Below are 20,149 nucleotides of genomic sequence, written 5' to 3' on the forward strand. Positions count from 1 at the left end.
TTAGAAAATTCTTTTTAAGTTATCGTACATAAACGAAAAAAATTAACAATCAATTAAATTTTTTCCATCCCCTCCTTTGACGCAAGGCTAAAAAATTAAACTTAAATTATTAATCAAACATGAAATAACCCATTTACATTAGCAAGTAGATACGGAATTAAAATTTGTTTTTTCGCCAAATCAATAACTAAATTTTCGAAAATAAGCATTTGTACCCAAAGTCATGAGATTATTAAATCTTTTCATTTTTATAAAAAGTTTGAAGACTTTTTTTATTCTTATTTTATTTATTTTTATAATAAATCTTTATATTTTCCTTGTTGACACAAAATATAAAAAATAATAAAAAATATGTAGAACGATTAAATCTTAAAATAGATAAAATATAAAATTTAAAGATTTATAAATTTTGTATAAATAGTTTACAAATTCCTTTCTTTTTCAAAAACTATAAAATTCTAATTAGAACTCACTTGCAGTTTCATTTTAAAGATCATTCAATTGAATTTTTAATCTTATTTGGTTCTCAAAGATGTCAGAATCAATTCATACAATTACTTCAGCTTCTGCAAATGAACATAATAAACATATTATTCGTCAGCCAACTTTCACTTCAAAAGCAATCAAAAATTATTTTAAAACAAGAATACCTTCTTTATGGGTTGGTAAAGAAGAATTAAAAAAATATAGTTGGTATGAAGTTTTAAATCCTTTTCATCCTTTAATTGAATTAAATCTACATCAGTGGAATTATTTTTGTATGGGTTTTGGTTGTTGGACTTTAGATGCATTTGATTTTTTTATTACAAGCTTGAATATAACTGCAGTTAGTGAAACTTTAAATAAAAGTAAAAAAGATGTCACATGGGGAATTACTGTATGTATTAATTTGATGAGGTTTATGTTGACTTGTTTCATAATAATATTTGGTTTTGTGGCTAATGACAGGCTACCACATTTATTAGATTTACCAACAAGTTCAAAACAAGATCTCAACACTCAATTGAAAATAGTTGTACTAACCTCTCTAGCTTGTTCTTATGTTTAGAACAGTTGGTGCTATTATATTTGGTTTAATTGGAGATACTTGTGGTAGAAAATGGCCATATATTGTAAATTTACTTTTATTATGTGCTATTCAAATTGGAACAGGATTTGTCAAAACTTACAACCAATTTCTTGCTGTTAGAGCTATATTTGGGGTAGCTATGGGAGGTGTGTTTGGTTTAGCAGCTAGTGAAGCACTTTCTGACAGTCCTCCAAGAGCTAGAGGAGTTCTTTCAGGTATATTTCAAGGTATGGAACAATTTTTTATAAAAAATAAATTTTTTTTAATTTTCACTTATACTAACTTTAATTGCTTTAGAGGGTTATGCATTAGGTTATCTTCTTGCTGTTGTATTTCAAAGGGCATTTGATAAAACAGAGAGGTCTTGGCAAAATATGTTTTTCTTTTCAGCAGGACTTTCAGTTATATTTATTACATGGAGATTAATCAATCCAGAAACCGATAGTTATCAACGTTTAAAAGCTAGAGCATCAAAAAATGCTGAAGCTAAGAAGTCTAGAGTTGCTGAATTTAAATCTTCTGCAGCAAAAGCCCTTAAAACATATTGGTTGATCATTATTTATATGATTATAATGATGTCTGGTTTCAATTTTAGTGCTCATGGTAGTCAAGATTTATATCCTACAATGTTAACTTCTCAATATGGTTTTGGTGTTGATAAAACTACTGTTGTAAATGTTTGTGCTAATCTTGGATCTTTAACTGGTGGTATTGTCTTATCTCATTTATCTACTTTTATTGGAAGAAGAACTGCTGTAATAATTGGTAATATCATTGCAGCTGCATTTATTTATCCTTGGGCATTTCATCCAATGTGGATCACTGCTTTTATGATGCAATTTGGTATACAAGGTGCTTGGTCAGTTGTTCCAATTCATTTGTCAGAGTTATCACCACCTCAATTTAGAACTTTCGTTACTGGTGTCTCTTATCAATTAGGTAATTTAGTTAGTTCAGCCAGTTCAACTATTGAAGCTACCATTGAAGAAAAATTACATGACTATGGAAAAACAATGGCAATTTTCGTCGGTGCTGTTATTGCATTTTTATTTTGTACTATACTTCTTGGTCCAGAAAATAGAGGAGCAGAATTGGGTATTGAGAGAGATGATGAGTATAATATTTTCGATGTTGAAGATGAAGAATATGAAGAACATAGATCCAAAATGGGTGATAAACGTGGTGATGAAAAAGCAGATATAGAACAGAAAGCTTAATTTATTAATAGAAATTTTAAAAATGATTTAGTTGACTTTGTTTTTTATAGAATTATAAATGTTTTAATAAATTTTATATATCATAGTAGTTGAAGCTTTTTCTATTTCGCGAAAAACTTTTGTTTGAAAATCTAGTTGCAAAATTTTCTTTCCCAAATGTTTGTAAATCGTTTTTGTGACTTTAAAACTAAAACAGTAACATTAATCTAATTCTTTTAATTAATTCAACAAAACTTTGAATTAAAAATTATTTGCAATGTTGAGTAAATCTTTGATGCATAATTTTTATTAATTTTGTGAGCTTAAACTAAGATAATAAGTTCACTCATAATGAGAGTTTAAATGGTTGGTACTATTTTTTGTCCTTTAATTACTCCTAGTTTTCGTCATTAACTTTTGAATATTAACTTAATCGACTTAATGAGAATATTTGAGTTTCTCCACTGGATCTATTTTGGTTTTCCTTTACTTATCGTAAGCTCTAGAGCTCGGAGCATTTCTATGAGATTTATCTCTATAAAGTGCCCTTTTGAGTACGTACATCTACTGATCAAGTCTGATCGAGTTTTTAAACAAGCTTTTTATTATTCAATTCAATTTTTTTAATTATGCTGAGAAAAAATTTAGCCCCACCTGCATATTAAACTTAGTGGAGAAGTTTTTCACGTTTGTCAAAATTTAGGATCGAGTTGATTGATACTCAAATTAGTTAATTGTGTAATCTATTTAGTTATATCGGTCTTAATACCTCTGTGATATAATTCTGTAGATAAGGTCTAATAATATTCTAAATATCTATTATAATATAAGTTGTATGTACTTAATATATGAGTTGGTTGTTGTTATATAAAACTATATACTAGATGACTTTAGATAATTAATCTAACTTATCTAATCGTCATTTGGTAGTTCCTAAATCGGCTAAACTAATATAATACAGAGTACAGATAATGTTTTACTTTTTGTTACCATGGATTGATTTGAATTTATGCTTTTTGGGATAATGACCACGATTAAGCTCAAAAAGTGTCAACCGAAATACAGAACTTATACAAATAGTTTCCTTTTGTGAGAATCTGAAAAATTAGGTCGTATCTCAAAAAAATAGTAGATTAACTGTTTAAGAAAGGATGTCAAGAAAGATAAAGAAAAATCTTATACATGATGTGTACTAATTTTAAATATTCAATTGAAGAAGATTCAAGACTGTTAGTAAATACATAGTTAAACTCATTTCTATTTCGTTCCATTTCTCCATATATGCCTGGTCACTTATGATATTGATAATTACCATTTAGTTTATTTAGTGTACAGAATACACAAATTTGTATTAAAAAAAATAAGGAATATCGAAATTAATTTATTACAAAGTTTTCTACTATATCAATAAACAATCAATCAATCAGCCATATTTTTGTTATTTCCTCGATGAGCAAAACATAAGAAGTTCAATTTGATATAGTTACACCATGTCATGGCTCTTACCATGCTTGCTAATATTCACATCTATCTTTTTGAAATTGCTCGTTCAACATCTTCAACACATTCACAATAACAATATTAAAAGACGAAATGAAATACAATCTGAAAGATTTCCCCCTTCGTATAATACGAGCTCACAGTTTAGAAGAATAGATGATGCAGAGTTGAGTAGAATTCATGGGAATTATTTATTTTCGGAGGGTCAAGAAGGTTTTGCTTTTAACAATAGCGCAAGACCTGATCAAAATAGAGTAATGAATTCAACATCCACTGTTAATGATACCAGACTTTATTCAAGAAACCTCAATGTTGATGGAATTAATTCAGCTGCAACGGATCAGTCAAATAATTTGTCCAAAAGACTGAAATTTAAACAAAAATTAAATTTGAAATTTAAGAAAATGTTTGGTAGAAACAAAGGTGCAGTCTCAAAAACTAACGGCAATGCCATTATGAGTATTTCAAATGATAGGTTGAGAAATGATTCACCGCCTCCATATAGCCGTTTTGATCCACAAATTGATTAAGGACAAAATATTGTATGATAACTAAGTGCAGTAGAAATAATTGATAAGGTTAACTGGAATAAGATGAAAAATCTTGAAGTAATTATTCAAAAAAGAGAATGAAATTGAAAAGTGCGGTTTTGTTTCTCATGATGGAAAAACTACTTAAAAAGGTGCTGATGGTAGGATGAAGCTATTTCATAGTTCACGCGGGCATACAATCAACTCACGTAATTGAGGCAATAGAGAATTAGTTTGCTAAAACTGACTCAAGATTAAGAATTGATATTGTTAGATAGCACAAAAATCAAATTCAAGAGCTCGTATTGGTGTTTCGAACAAATTTGGCAACAAGGTATTTATTCAAAAATTATTCTGCTTTTCAGTAAGTAACTTGTTTCTTACAATTTATAGAAATTCAAAGTTTGTAGTTATTACGTGAGTTAAGAATTTGAATTAGAAGTTTATGCTCAGTTACTCTTCAATTCTCATTTGCGTGTAAAGAATACTGTTGGATATTAAGTTTTTCTAGACATATGCATTTGTTTATAATACAATTTTTAAAATCATATAGTCACCAACAATGTGTCCGTGATACTTGAAGTAATTGAGTATATTTCAAAAGTCCAGGTTTAAATTAGTCGTAAAGTAGCTTCTATTTGATTCCAAAACTAACAGTACGTAGTTATGTGCAGGTTTTAGAAGTTTCGCATATGTCTGAAACAATATTTTGATCGAAAAAGCAATACCAATATTTATAGCTGAACAAAAATTAAGTTTAGTAAGCAAAGTCAAAGGCAATAAATAGTCGTGGCGCAAGCTTGGTGCCAGCTTTGGTCTTCTTCATAAGTATTGATAATATAGAATCGTAGTAGAGTAGGATTTATAAAATGATTAATTAAATTGCTCTATTATGTATATAAAATAAATCAGAAATAACTAAACACATATACAGTTCAAATTAAAAGATAAAAACATTGGATTTAAGAAGGAAAAGCCTAAAAAAATTGTAGTTCTCGAAATAAGCAAAAAGTGGGTAAAAATCAATAATAATGAATTCTTGCAAAAATCAAAATTTCAGCAACTATTTTTTATTTTATATCAACTTATAAAATTTAACCAATAGCAGCAAAAGCAACAGCCAAGGAACCAATTTGGTATTTAACAGCACCACCTTCAAATGGAGGGACAATGGTCTCAGTAGCTACTGGTACTTCTGGTTCTTCTGGTTCAACTGGTTCTTCAGTTGGTTCAACAACGTTACTAACAGTGACATAACCTGGTTCGGTTACAGTTATTTCAGTTTTAGAACATACTGTTTCACATACGGTTAATGTGATTGTTGTTGGTTCTGGACACCAAGTTGTATATACAGTAACGGTTTTTAAAGGTGGGGCTTCAGTTGATACAGGTTCTCCAACTGATTCAGTTACTCCAACTGATTCAGTTACTTCAGGTTCAATTGGTTCTTCAGCAAGAACTGCTTTAATAGTTAATGGAATAGCGTCTTCTCTAGCTTTGATAACAGCATAGACGTCTTTTGAATAACCATATGGATCATTAACATCTTTTGCAGCGGCAAGAGCATCTGATCCTGGGAAAGTAACAGTACCATCCTCAGCAATTTCAACTTGTAATGGTACTTCAGCAACAGTTAAGGCTAAAAAGTCACCTTGAAAAGCTAATGCTTGAGCAGTTGGTGGTTGAGTATTTAATTCAACGTAGACAATTTTAGATTCATCATCATATTGTAAAGTTTGAGCACTTCCTACAAAGAAATAATTGATACCTGCACCTTCATGAGTTGAATATAATCCAACTTCATTTACTTCTTCATTTTCAGAAGTGGCAAAAAATTGAATTGGTCTGACTGCAGCTAAAGCTGATGAAGATAATGATAAAATTGATGCAGCTGTTAAGAATTTCATTGTGATTTAATTGATAAAAAGCGAATGACTGTAAAGTTTGAAAATGAAAAGAAATACTATATTGTAAATAATTCATCAATTGGGATTTATATTAAATATAAATACTTTAACCCACATTTACTCCTATAATATATTGTTTTATAATAAATACGTTTTTAACAATTTAATAAAATAATATTATATTAAGTTTTAAATACAAAAATCACCAAATTTAGATCTTAAAAATATTATTTTTCTTCAAAAGTAAACAAAATCTACAAAAGTTTGATATACAATAAATTTAATATTTTTGAGTTTGGAGAAATTTCGAATATGAAAGGCACAGAGCCATCTGTAGGTTAATTTAGTTTGCTGTGCAGTCAACTCGTATATCGAGGGAAAATGTGTCTCAACAATGGTTTAATTATATTTAATTGACCATAATCACATCAAATTTCAAGGTCGTGTGAGTATTAAACTATAAATCACCTCTAAAATTAATTATAAATATAATATTATAACAATCCAATAGCTAATACAAATATAATTAAATATTTTTTGAGTATAAATGGATCACTTCAAAAATAACTATAATAAAGTTGTTTACAAATTGAAGGACTGTCTTTACTCACTCATTTAACGATAATACTACATTTCTTTACATTTACCCCCGAATTATCTGAAACAAAACATTTTGCTTCATTTTTAAAACTCGTATTTATTGGTCTTTGCGCATTACCGGGTTTCAATTTATTGTTGTAATAATTAAAGATATAAGGTTTTCTGTTTTGCCTTTCAGTAATGTTCTGATCTTAATCTCATAGTGACTTCGATATGACGATATGTATTAGAATAATTACTAAATTCTCTACCTCTATCTCAGAGTTCTATTATAGCTCTTCGTTTAATTCGACGAACATCCTTGTACTGACTAGTTTGTACGCCATGTGATAGCACACTAGAATGAAGCATTAAACATTTGTAATTCGGAGCAAATTTAGTGTGTTCTGTTAAGCAAACAAATTTAAGCAGTTACTATTTTTTTGAGCTAAAATCAACTAATATTAGAACATACAATCATTTACGCATGTGATGAGACAAAGTCTAGTAATATCCAGTTCTCGTATTTTTCCTCAAGCTACAACATAGGTTTAGTAAATTTAAATCTATTTTTAGAATCAAGAATACTAAATAATTATTTACAGTTATAATAAATCAGATTAGAAAAAAAATTTGATCATCAATTATTATCTTGGTAATTTCCCAATACAGATTAATTGTTAACAACTTAAGAATAATTGGTGGTAACATTAATCCAACTTACGCGTCAACCTCAGATTCAATATTTTTTTAAAATGAAGTTGTCAGATTCAAGATCTTTATTAAGATTCTACGGTGTCTTACCAAGTATAAGTTTCTTTTCCATTACACCTGAGATTTTGTGACCTTATTGTAGGACCTGATTATTTTTTATTACTTCATTTTTTATATTGTAGAAACTTATAGAAACTTCACTTCAGCTGATATTTTAAGTATTTTGAGTTAGTTGTAGTATGATCCTTTTAAATTTTTAATCAGCAAGATGTCCGCAATACTTTCTACAGGAAAACCAATTCCATGTTATGCTCTTAATTAGAATAAGTTGAGGTAGCGGCTTAAATTATACAACAATTGCAGATTTAAGTGAAAGGCTTAAAACTATTGAATAATTTACGCTGAGCTTCAACTGCTTACTCGCCTAAAGTGGTACCACAATTGATCAAGTGGATCTCGTTTAAGTTGATAGTATTATCATATTTGAAATTATTAATGTAAAATTCAGCAGTTTAAGCGCGATTTAACTACAAACAATAAAGAATATTATAATTTTGAAAAGAAATTAATTGTTTGATTATTATTTTAAATCAAAAATAAGAGACATTAGTAATAATAATGAGAAATCAAGTGTCAAAAAATTGAAATAAAATAACTTTTTATGAAAATATCTAATTATTATATTGACCTTGCTGAATCACAGCCTCTTTCAAAGAGGTTTTTACATTTCGGTGATTCAGATAGTATTATTTTGCAAACCAGCTGCCTTTAAATTAATTTTGTCCTTGTAATTTCGTAAGTAGCAACTACTGGTCTATGATCTGAGAAATAAAATCCCTTTAAATAATTGCTTAATATTCCAAATTGTTTTAATTCTATATTATAATATTGATGATGTTTTAAGTTAAAATAATTAATCATTTCATTATCTTCGGTATCAATATCTGAATTTGAACTTAATTGATGAGACTTGGTGAAATAGGGTGACCAAATATAATCTATTATTGAATATGGTTCGTTTGTTATATCAAATCCTGTAAATGTAGTTTCATGACCATATGAAAATTTTGAATTGATTAAAATTCTACTGTCTTTGAAACCAGCACTTGTTAATATACCATATGGTTCATCTCTTGGTTCAGTATTGAAATCACCACATAAATATGAAGGATAATTATTATAATTTTCCATTTTATCAACAATTAATTTTGAACTTTTTCTTCTTGCAATTTTACCACGATGATCATAATGGGTGTTGAAAATATTGAATTTAATTAATGGGTTTAGTTTACTTTGAAATGAAACCATTGTAACTATTCTTTCCAATGCTGCATCCCAACCTTTACTAGGTACTGAAGGTGTTTCACTCAACCAAAACGTGGTATTTTCTAAAACAAAAAAATCAGTCGTCTTGAATAAAATTGGAGCAAATTCACCTGCTTTATCACCATCAGATCTACCAACCCCATAATATGACCATTGATCATTATCATTTGAATTCAATCCATGTAAGATATCAAGTAATTGATGATGTAATACTTCTTGTAAACAAATTATATTTGCATGTCCAATTGCTGTATGAAACTCCATTGAATTAATACTTTGAATTTTTCGTTTTGACCATGGTTTTTCATGAGCATCAGGATATTTAAAATTATCAAATCTTATATTATTTGTATATAATCGTAATGTTAATGATGGACCAAATAATGGATTTGTTGATGTTAGTTGTAGTTGATTATTATAAAATTTATAAAATATTAAAATTATTAATAAAGATGGAATTAAGAAGTACTTGAACTTCTTTTTAAATATTGATTCATTATTCGTTTGCTTCTCGGCATTATTTGATTCAGTTTTAGATAATAGTTTACTTGTTTCATTCATTATCTGAGTTGTTGCAATGAACTTTGAATAGTAGCAAAGTTCTAAATTTTTAAATTCTTAGTAGTATATTTAAGCTAATAACGGATAAACTTTTGTTTGCTTTTCCACGAGTTTATTTGTTAAAAAGAAAAAAATTAAAATCTGGGGTTATTTTAATTAAGGAAAATTTGAAAAAGGGGGTTAAAGGGGTTTCCTTTGATAATATTTTATCATCAATTACATCTCTACCCCTTAATAATCATTAACGAACAATTTATTAATAAAATTATATACATTATTTCATTTCTATTTATTTAGCTCTTTGACGAATCGATTGATCATCAACATTAGTAGATCTTTCATCTTGTATTTCTTCAATAATTTCAATTCTATCACTTTTTACACCACCATTTAAAATAACAATGTCATCACCGTCATCTGATCTGGTCCTTATCTCCTGTATAGATGTGTTATTGGTACCAGTTGATGCCAATAAAAATAATATTACACTTCCGAATCCGAAAACAATAGTTGTTGTCATCAAAAATAGTGTACCATATACTACTACTTGTAATGGATGGTTCAAAATTAACTTAATTGGATTTATCATAAACTCAAAATAAAAATCTTTAAAATCTAAATATTGTTTCCATGTAAATAATTTTATAAATATTATAAACTGCTTAAAAGTAGTCATTTCATCATCGTTTAATATATCCTCAAAATTCTTTGGTGGTGGTTTAGGCTCATTCCTAATCTTTGGTTGATTTTGTTTCTTGATTTTGTATTCTTCTTCAACTTTTAATTTAAATGTTGTATTACCAATAAATTCAGCTTCTTTAATAGAATTACCCAAATATATATTATCAAATAATACTTCACCATCCATATTCCATAATTCAAATCCAATCCCACCAATAGGTTTATCCAATTGACTTGGATTTTCCAATTCATAATAATTTGGGTTTGCAATTTTTCTAGGTTTCCAAATACCTTTATAATTTGGATTTTTAATATCTGGTGGGAACCAAGGACCTTTGTAATTTGCATTTGCTATAAGAGGTGGTTGCCATGGTCCACATCCGGTTTCACACTTGGGATTTACAATTAATGGTGGTTTCCAATCTTCCTTAGCATTTAAAGGTTTGATAGCTAGTGGATCGGGTATATATCTTGGTTCTTCTTCATCCCAATTTTCTGGTTTTATAGCTGAGGGATCTGGTATTTGTGGATATTGATGTAATTTTTCATAATCTTTGGGTGGTTTTGCATTTGGATCTGGTATATATTCTCTATCATCCCAATGTTTAGGTTGTTTATCATTTTCATCAATGATTTCTTTTGGAGGATTTATAGATGGTGAAAATAAATTAACATTTCCATTAAAATTACCAGCTTTTGCCACTTCTCCATTAATTCGAATTTCAAAATCTTGATTTGGTTTTATTATCAAAGTATATAAGTTACTTAAATCATTATATCTTGCCATTGGAGGATTTTGCAATATTTTTTCCTCATATTCGCCATTTGGTAATAACTTACGGATAATGAAATGAATCTTATTTTCGCTACCACATTTGTCTGGTCCAAACATAATTTGATAAGGAGTTTCAGAATTTAAAAAATGATAGTTAGTTGATTCATCTAATAACTTAATATATGCTCCTCCACAATCTAGACCTTTTTGTAATTTCACCTCGTATTGTATGACTAAATTTTTATTTTTATTGTCTATTGAATGTGGTAGTTTATACGATATTGAATAATGTGATGCTCTTGATTTCATAACAAGTCCTAAATCTTTTTTGAACCCAGCATACTTGTAAGGTTCCTCAATTGCCCATTTTCCGGTATATTCTACAATTTCATCTCTACCTTGATCATATTTTTTAGACTTTGAAACTTTCCAGGGAGATTTTGATAATGAAGGATAATTGAATTGTTCAAATATTGATGATGAATGTAGTTTTGATTTATCAAATGGTTGAAAAGCAATACCTTCAGCTATTGATAGTAGTGATAGGAGACTAAGTAACCTCATAAAGGTTGTTAAAATTTGATAGCAAATTGAAGAGAAACAAATGAAGAATTGAAAATCTAAGTAGATTGGTGTCGTGTCAAAACTTTTGTCTTGAGAATATTCAAAAAAAACAATATAATGACAAGATTTATTATTATAATTCCCATACATTTATTATAATTTCAATTTAACATCAATTTATTATTTAATTTACAAATTCTTGATTGGTTTTTGTTTTATAATGATTATCAAAAGTTATGGGTAAAATAACTAGAGTTAGAACAGGATGTTGGACTTGCAAGAAAAGGTATGTTTTAAATAGATCAAGGTAATAGAATCATTGACTAACCATAGATTTTCAGACATAGAAAATGTGATGAGACTAAACCAGTGTGTAATAATTGCAAAAATACAGGAAGGAAATGTGAAGGCTATGAATTAAGATTATCATTTGATATTTTCCATGAGGGTCAACTGAGTAAAAAGAGAAAGAAACAACAAATTAAAAAAGAAGAAGTAGAGCCTCCAGCTGGGGTGAATTCTCCAAATACGATTCAATCAATATTAAATGACCAAGAGGCAGACTTAAATAATCAAAGTTTAGTAAATCAAAACAGTAATCTAGGAGATTCATCATTTGCAACCTCAAGTACAAATTTAAATCAATTTAGTAGTGCATTATTTGAAGATTTACAATCGCTATTATCATCAACACTAGATAAGTCACAACTACCGATAAATATAGAACAGACATCACCATCAACAGCTTTAGACTTATTTAATTTTGATTTTCAAATAATTGATTTTATTGACAAAACTCAAATCTTTGATGCTAATCATAAATTGTTATTAAATAGCATAGAATCCAAAGAGAACGAAGTGGTTGCGGCACCAGATTCATCTACGTTATTTGCAATGAGTCATCAAGAAGAGAATATGATGTTGAAACATTTTTTCAATAAACTTCTACCATTATTAGATGGACATCCAAAATCTCCATGGCCAGATTTAGCTTTAAAATATTGCGATTTTGATATAGCAAGAAGTTGTTTCATATCACTAGCATGTATTCATATGTATGAAAGTAGAGCTGGTGGTAATGAGTTATATCAAAAGGGGGTTGCTCATATAAATAATACAATGGATCACTTGATACATTATATAAGAGAAAATTCAGGTAAAATTAATGATGAAAACGAGGAAAGTACACTGAAAAAATATATAAGTTATTTTGTTATCTTGGTACTTATGAATGTTCATGTATTATTTGCAGTATTAGAAAAAGGTAAAAGTTCAATAGCAAGAGAATTTTTTAAAATATTTGCAGGTATTTGTAAAGATCAAAAGTTTTATGATAACATTATAATGACAAGTGATAAAAGAAGATCATTATCAATTGTGTTGAGTTGGTATGATACTGTGAGTGCAATTACTTCGCCTGACTGTCGAGTTCCATATTGTTTACCTCATTGGTATGGTACAGCAAATGATACAATTTCGTCTATTAAAATGATGGGATGTCCTGGCGAGATATTTACAGCAATGTCAGAAGTTTGTGTTTTAAGGAATAAAAAATACAATAATGAATTGACAAATGAAGATGCAACAATGAGTTATAGTAGAATAAAAGTTTCATTATTAAATTATCGAGATTATGTTTTAGCTTATGATCAAGATAGTACTTCAGATTATATAAGTAGATTAAAATGTGCATTATGCTGGTCATTGGCTGTATGGATTACAATGAATAGAACAATTGAACCAACAAATTATATATCACTTAATCAAAAATTAACTGATGAATTTATATTAACTTATGATCAATTAGATCCAAAATCTTCACTTGTTACTCAAATGGTATGGCCATTATATGTAATTGGATGTGAATGTGAAACTGAAACTGAAAAGAATTATTTAATTAAATTTATGGATAATCTTTATGAAAATACCAAAATGGGTACAACTGTTTCATTAAAAGAAATTGTATTAAATGTTTGGGAAAAAAATGTTAATCAAGAAGAATATCTTATAGAATGGTTGGGTAATAAAGGTATTGATTATTTACCCTTGTAAATAGATTGAATTAATAGGTATTATCAATAAATGTATAATTAATATTGTATTTGTTACAAGATATTCTTTACAATCTAATATACTGATAATCCTGTATATAATTTGGTATAAGTCTTCACGTTTTCTCTGTCTTAAATTTTCAACAAAAATTCATTTTCTGTATAAAAATTTTTTTTTTCTTCTTTTTTTAGAATCCATTTACAACTAATTCATATTTTTAAATCAAATCAATTCATTAATATTGTATAAATATTCAAAGATGTCATTCTCAGATTTCTCAAAAGTTGAATCAATTAAATCATTAAACGATTTCTTAGCTGATAAATCATATATTGATGGGTATGTTTAATAAATCAATTATCAATTGCTTTTCCAATTCAAAGAAGGGTGTAATATATTTATTGTGATTCAATTTTAAATTTTTTTACAATTTGGAGTTTATAAATTAATTCAATTGCATTCAAATTAAACAAGTCGATTATTTTGGTATTTTTATAATGATGAACTTAATCTTTGGTCCGTGTTTATGAGGTGGCTTCAAGACCCACCGTATGAGTGACAAAGAAGATTTAAATCTATTATCTGATTAAATAAAATAAAAATTCCAAAATGTACAACATCCGTTTTGAACAATGAAGTGGAATCGAATTGAGTCACAAAAAATTGGCGATGGACCACTAAAGTTTTATACTAACAAATTTTCATTAGTTCAAAACCAACTCAAGCTGATGTAACCACTTACAAAGCTTTCCAAAAAGAATATCCACAATTCACCAGATGGTTCAACCACATTGCATCATTCACTGAAGAATTCAATGACTTACCAGCCGGTAATGCTCCAGCTGCTTCAAAATCTGCTGCTGCCCCATCTAAAGCTGCTGCTGCTGAAGAAGATGAAGATGATGTAGATTTATTTGGTTCAGATGATGAAGATGTTGACGAAGAAGCTGAAAAATTAAAACAACAAAGATTAGCTGAATACGCTGCTAAAAAAGCTGCTAAAGGTCCAAAACCAGCTGCTAAATCCATCGTTACTTTAGATGTTAAACCATGGGATGATGAAACTGATTTAGATCAATTATTAGCTAACTTAAAAGCTGTTGAAATGGAAGGTTTAACTTGGGGTGCTCATCAATGGATTCCAGTTGGTTATGGTATCAAAAAATTACAAATTAATTTAGTTGTTGAAGATGCTTTAGTTTCATTAGATGATTTACAAGCTGCTATTGAAGAAGATGAAGATCATGTTCAATCTACTGATATTGCTGCTATGCAAAAATTATAAGATAATTATTGTTTAGATTTTATTAATCTTTTTAATAATTATATTATGGTAAATTCAATATATATTAACGACCTGGTAATTTTTTGAAAGATTTGGAAGAACAAAGATTTACGATTTTATTTGTATTCTTAATATATTATACCTCTATTTACAAATTAGCCTTTATTATTTAAATTTCCAGTATGATCCTTCAAAATTTGCATAACATCTAAATTCATTACTGAGTCCATTTTTATGTTCTGGTAAAAAATCTGTCATCTTTGTACCAGGATAATTTTTCAAAACAACCTCATTCATTCTTTCTCCTGTTGATGATATTAATTTAAATTTTAAATCTCCATTTTTAGTTTTTTCGTTCCTTTCACTTTCTGGAATTAATAAATTTTTTGCAGATTCTGCACTTTTAGTTTGACATTCTTCTTCTAAAAATGGTGGATCTATTAGTATTCTATGACATTTCTTTCTTAAATGTGATGGTATATCATTTGGTTTATTATAATCATAAACACTAAAATATTCATTACCTGCTAATACTTTAAATCTTGGATCATATTCTAATAAATAAATATGTTTTGTAGGTATTTCATCTTTTGGTAATTGTTTTATTGCTGCATAAACTGATGGAGCTGATGCTATAACTATAATAGTATCTTCATCTGCTCCTTCTAATAATGCTTTCCCCAATATTTTTGCAGTTTCATCAGAATACCAAAATTGTGATAATTGCCAATCCTCTTTAAAATCATCTATAGTTATATTAGCTTCTTCATTACATTGTTTATTATCAAATTTTTCTTCTGATGCTTTATAAAGTGATTCAAATTTTTCTAATCTCAGTTTTTCTTCTTGTTTGAATTCTTGTAATGCTGCTAAAGCATGAGATGATAAAGTTATTGGTTCATCATCATCATCATCACCAAACCCACTCATTGTTTATATAAATTTGATTTATAATATATTTGGTTGCAAAATTATGATGCAATATAAAATTTGATCTTATTAGTAGTAAATATAAATTTAAATTTAATGGAGGGGAAGAAAAAAAAGATTAAATTTATTATTGTGTAAATATAAACATAAACAACTTGAATAAGATATTACTTATTTACAAATCATTAATTTTAAAACATTGTTTCATATCATATCCTTTTTACCAATTCAAACATTATTATTATTCAAACTTGTTTAGTAAATTGTTTTGATTATTTGTTAATCAATTGTCTAATTTAAATGCTGCAATTTCCTTGCACTCCTTCTGAAATTGTAATATTTGTTGCAGAGAAATTGGCATTTTCAGGTTTTGAAGGATTATTACTTTCTGAATTATGGGAATTTATTAAAATTAAATTTAATCAAGAAACAGAATTAGATTCATTTCAGAAACTTACTATTTGGAGATGGTTGTTCTTTAGTAAAAGAAAAGGTAAAGAAGATGAAGATGTTAAATTTTATGTAACTTATGATAAATCACCTATAACGATAGAATCAAATTATGAAAATTTTATTAATAAACAACAACAACCTCAAAAATTAAGAGTTTTACCAACTGATGATACACAAGTGGCATATTTAACAGGAGTATCAAATAATAAAAAATTTATACAAACTTTGGGTGCTTTTCCGTATCAATTATTACAAGAAATCGCAAGACATGGATCAAAGGGAACTTGGGCAGCTGATTTACCAGCAGCTACTGGACAAGATAAAAGATCAATGACTGGTAGATTAGCCAAATTAGAAGAATTAGGTCTAATTAATAAAGTTTCCAAATTTTATGAAGAAAAAAGATTACATAGTACTTGGTGTGTACATTATAAGTTTTCAGGCTCAACAAATACAAATCATGAAGAAGAAGATAATTCAATCAAAACTCCAAGTAAATTGAAAGAATATATTGTAAAAGATTTAAAATCAGCAACAAATAATATTAGAATTTTTAGAGATTTGAAAGTTGAATTAAATATGCATAACAATAAACAAACAAATCGATTATTCGGAGCTGTTATTGACACTTTGGCTGAAAATGGGTTCGTTGAAAAAATTACTGTGCCAGATAAAGATCATCCAGAAAGAAATTTATATGCAATTAAATTGTTAAAAGATTTACCAAATCAAAAACAAAATGATATTTTAGAAAATTTAGATTTAATGAGAAAAACTGAAGCAAGAAATCAATCTTTAGATGATGATGATGATGATGACAATAATAATCAAGAAGAAGATGAAGAGGAAGACAAAAATTTGACTATTGCAAAATTTACTGACTTATTCCCATTACCAACTCAAATATATTATGCTATTAAAGCTTCAGGTAAAAATGGTTTAACTGCTAAACAAATTGTATCACAAATTACTGGTGATTATAGACATAAATCTATTTTGAGAATTCTTGAGAATGATACCGCTTATATTTTAAAAGATGATAAATTAGAACCAATCTCAGATTATCCTGAGGAACATTCAAAAACTGCAATTGTTAAACAAAGTGAAACTGAAGGAAGACTCAAATATTACAGATACTATACAAGAGATAATCAAAATTATACATTAAAAAAAGCTCATAAGAAGATCAGACCAGAATATAAACCATTAACTGGTAGTCTAGCACAACTTGAAAAAAAATTTCGTCAACCACTTGAAGCTACACCAAAAGGTCCTTTACTTCAACTACCTGAAGCTGTATTAAGACAAATGGGAGTTCTTGACACATCAAATAATAATGGTGACTCAAAGACCAAAAAAGTTTCCAGAACATCATCTGAGAGATCAGTAACTGATGAGATCATTGATGAAGATAGCGATGTTGAAGCTTCCGCTACAAAAACTAAGCAAAAGAGAAAAAGCAAAAAAGTCAATGAAAGTAAAGGAGAAGATCATGAACAACCACAAACAAATAAAAAGAAAAGAACTAAAAAAGTAATCGAAACTGAAGAAGATGGTCAGGAACAACAACAAACAAATAAAAAACAAAAAACTCAATCATTAGCCAGATCATCGAGATCTGCAAGAAGACCACCAATAAGTTTAGAGGTGGAAGATCAGCAAGATAATAGCGATATGGATGCAGATTTTGAAGCTGCTAAAGAATCCACATCAAAATTGGATGAAGAGGTTGATGGAATGGAAGTAGAAGAAGAAGAGGAGGACAAAGATAATGAGTCAGCTCCAACTCCAATAGCTGTAAAATCAGAAACTCCAATACCGTTAGCACCTACAACCATTGAATCAAATAACGATTCTCAAGCTAGTGATGTCCAAATTGTTAAAAGTGAAAGTGAAATAATTGACAACTCAAATGATTCATTTACTCCAATACTTAAACCACCAACTAGAACTGTCCCAAAAACCAAAAAACATTTTAGATCAAGATTTACTGATGCTGATGTCACAGGGAATACAAGAAGACAAAAACTTATTGAAATAGTCAAAGAAATGGGTGGAGCAACTTTTACAAGTGCTAAATTGGGTAGAAATCTTGCTTTAAAATTAAATACTTCAACTGAACCAGATGCTAAAACTATTATTAGAGATATTTTGAAACTTCAAAATGATGGTATATTAGATGTACAATCCATAGATTTAATAAGAGGTGGTGTCCCAATTACAAGAAAGTTATTAATTTTAAATGATCCAAGACCTTCAGATAAATATATTGAAGAAGTTAAAGTCAAAGTTGCGAATAGTGTTGGTTTTGTGTTAGGAAAAGTGCCTAGTCTTCGTCGTGTAGAAGATACGTATACTGTACGTAATTCAAGAGAAGCACTTAAAAGAAATCGCCCAGGAGAAGAACCTATAAGAGGTAAGTCAAGATTAGGAACATTGAATAGTATTGAAAAATTACCTAAAAATGATATTCACTCAGTCAATGAAGTTGATGAATCTAATGATAATATTGAAAGAACTAATGAAATTAATGAAACAAATAAACTGAATGAACCTGATCAAAATGATGAATTTAATGCTTTCATAACCGGTGGATTATACAAAGATATAGAAGATTTTAAGAAGGGTGTAACTTCAACAACCACATCCAAAAACAAAAATACACAACTGCAAATGCAATTCAATTATCCAACTATTTTTGAAAAAGATGATACTACTTCATTGTTTAGATGTATTTGTATCTATAAAGCATTTGATAAAACTTCAATTAATTACGATGAAATTGCAAAAATATTTAAAGATTCAACTGGTGTTTTAATTAAAAAATTATGGCAGTCAATAAGAAGACAAGTAGGTGGTATTGCAACTGTAAATAAAGGTATTGAAGATTTTGAAAAAATTGTTAATAAAGGAATTGATGAAAAAGTTGTTAGAATTAGACACTTAAAAAAAATTGAATTACCATTTTTTTTATATCTATGGGATAATTCAGATGCTTCAAGAATTGAAATAAAAAATCATAAACCACTTTATTCAACTATTGCAGAAAATTTAAAATATTATACAAGAAAAGTTCATCATGAATTTATACAACCAATTTCTGAACAAATTGAATCAGAATCAATGACTCAAAAAGAAGAAATTTTAGTAAGTACTCCATTTTATTTAAACCCCCCTACAAAATTTGATATAAAACCAAAACCATTCGAAGAAATTAGAACTGTCATAAAAACAGCTATTAAAAGTTCACAACAACAAAATTCAAAACAATATAAACAATTATTTGAATCATTTAATCCCATCAATGTATCAGAAGCTTATAAATCATTAATTGATGATGGTGTAATAATGAATATAAGTGAAGATAATGAACCTGAAAAATTAAAACTAACTGAAAAAGTATTTAATGGATTAATCAATTCTCATCAAATTAATTTTTTTAAACAGGCTAATTTATTCAAAGATACAATTGATGATATAACTTCACAAATGAAAGGTTTAATATTATCACAAGCAATGAAAGAAGGTAATGTTGCAGAATTAATATCATTATTATCATTAAATGAAATTTCATTAATTCATATTGATAAAAAAATTACATTTACTGGTTATGAATCAAGATCAATGAATAAAGATGAATTAGATTGTGATTTAATAGCTTATAAAAATAATAACAAGAATCAAGAAGAAATTCATGAAATCGAAGTTATAAATAATATACCAGTTCCATTAAATAAACCATGTTTTTATATATGGATAAATATAGATGGAACAATAGATGCTGAATTATGGAAGTCATTAATTGCTGCAATTTTATATAATATAAATTTTCATCCTGGTTTAACCAAAAATTTAATCTACAAGAAATTAAAAAATTTAATAAGCACCAGAGAATTTGATATAATTTTACATTGGTTAGTTGAATCAAATGTTATTTATATTGAAAGCGATGGTGTTTTTGTTAAATCTAATTTCTTAAATATTTTAGGTAGTTCTATATAGCTAATTAAATATATAGAATAAAGAT

At 28.0% G+C, this 20,149-nt stretch overlaps 8 protein-coding genes and 1 pseudogene across 9 annotated transcripts; 5 read left to right on the forward strand and 4 right to left on the reverse strand. All coding sequences in view use genetic code 12, as the record gives it.

Moving 5' to 3' along the window:
• The first annotated feature begins 532 nt into the window (after positions 1–532).
• KGF54_005370 lies at positions 533–2,286 on the forward strand (annotated as a pseudogene). Its single transcript has 3 exons — positions 533–693; positions 1,049–1,296; positions 1,367–2,286. Coding segments are annotated over exons 1-3 (1,329 nt in total).
• Positions 2,287–3,755: 1,469 nt separating this feature from the next.
• KGF54_005371 (uncharacterized protein) lies at positions 3,756–4,295 on the forward strand (the record flags this gene model as incomplete). The annotated part of the gene is made up of 1 exon (XM_051766161.1): positions 3,756–4,295. One exon carries the CDS (start codon positions 3,756–3,758, stop codon positions 4,293–4,295), a length of 540 nt encoding a protein of 179 aa, XP_051617578.1.
• Positions 4,296–5,389: 1,094 nt separating this feature from the next.
• PGA30 (Pga30p) lies at positions 5,390–6,202 on the reverse strand (the record flags this gene model as incomplete). Its single annotated transcript, XM_051766162.1, has 1 exon — positions 5,390–6,202. The coding sequence occupies one exon, from the start codon at positions 6,200–6,202 to the stop codon at positions 5,390–5,392; it is 813 nt and encodes a 270-aa protein (XP_051617579.1).
• A 2,061-nt stretch (positions 6,203–8,263) lies between these two features.
• Positions 8,264–9,382, reverse strand: KGF54_005373 (uncharacterized protein; the record flags this gene model as incomplete). The annotated part of the gene is made up of 1 exon (XM_051766163.1): positions 8,264–9,382. The coding sequence occupies one exon, from the start codon at positions 9,380–9,382 to the stop codon at positions 8,264–8,266; it is 1,119 nt and encodes a 372-aa protein (XP_051617580.1).
• Positions 9,383–9,671: 289 nt separating this feature from the next.
• KGF54_005374 (calnexin) lies at positions 9,672–11,402 on the reverse strand (the record flags this gene model as incomplete). The annotated part of the gene is made up of 1 exon (XM_051766164.1): positions 9,672–11,402. One exon carries the CDS (start codon positions 11,400–11,402, stop codon positions 9,672–9,674), a length of 1,731 nt encoding a protein of 576 aa, XP_051617581.1.
• A 236-nt stretch (positions 11,403–11,638) lies between these two features.
• Positions 11,639–13,454, forward strand: KGF54_005375 (Zn(II)2Cys6 transcription factor; the record flags this gene model as incomplete). The annotated part of the gene is made up of 2 exons (XM_051766165.1): positions 11,639–11,688; positions 11,750–13,454. 2 exons carry the CDS (start codon positions 11,639–11,641, stop codon positions 13,452–13,454), a joined length of 1,755 nt encoding a protein of 584 aa, XP_051617582.1.
• Positions 13,455–13,713: 259 nt separating this feature from the next.
• EFB1 (translation elongation factor 1 subunit beta) lies at positions 13,714–14,739 on the forward strand (the record flags this gene model as incomplete). Its single annotated transcript, XM_051766166.1, has 2 exons — positions 13,714–13,793; positions 14,163–14,739. The coding sequence occupies 2 exons, from the start codon at positions 13,714–13,716 to the stop codon at positions 14,737–14,739; spliced, it is 657 nt and encodes a 218-aa protein (XP_051617583.1).
• A 165-nt stretch (positions 14,740–14,904) lies between these two features.
• Positions 14,905–15,669, reverse strand: KGF54_005377 (protein-lysine N-methyltransferase; the record flags this gene model as incomplete). The annotated part of the gene is made up of 1 exon (XM_051766167.1): positions 14,905–15,669. The coding sequence occupies one exon, from the start codon at positions 15,667–15,669 to the stop codon at positions 14,905–14,907; it is 765 nt and encodes a 254-aa protein (XP_051617584.1).
• Positions 15,670–15,969: 300 nt separating this feature from the next.
• Positions 15,970–20,124, forward strand: KGF54_005378 (transcription factor TFIIIC subunit; the record flags this gene model as incomplete). Its single annotated transcript, XM_051766169.1, has 1 exon — positions 15,970–20,124. One exon carries the CDS (start codon positions 15,970–15,972, stop codon positions 20,122–20,124), a length of 4,155 nt encoding a protein of 1,384 aa, XP_051617585.1.
• Positions 20,125–20,149: the final 25 nt, after the last annotated feature.

This window comes from Candida jiufengensis, assembly GCF_024610255.1.
Source record: "Candida jiufengensis strain CBS 10846 chromosome Unknown scaffold12, whole genome shotgun sequence".
Classification (NCBI taxonomy): Eukaryota; Fungi; Ascomycota; class Pichiomycetes; order Serinales; family Debaryomycetaceae; genus Lodderomyces; species Lodderomyces jiufengensis.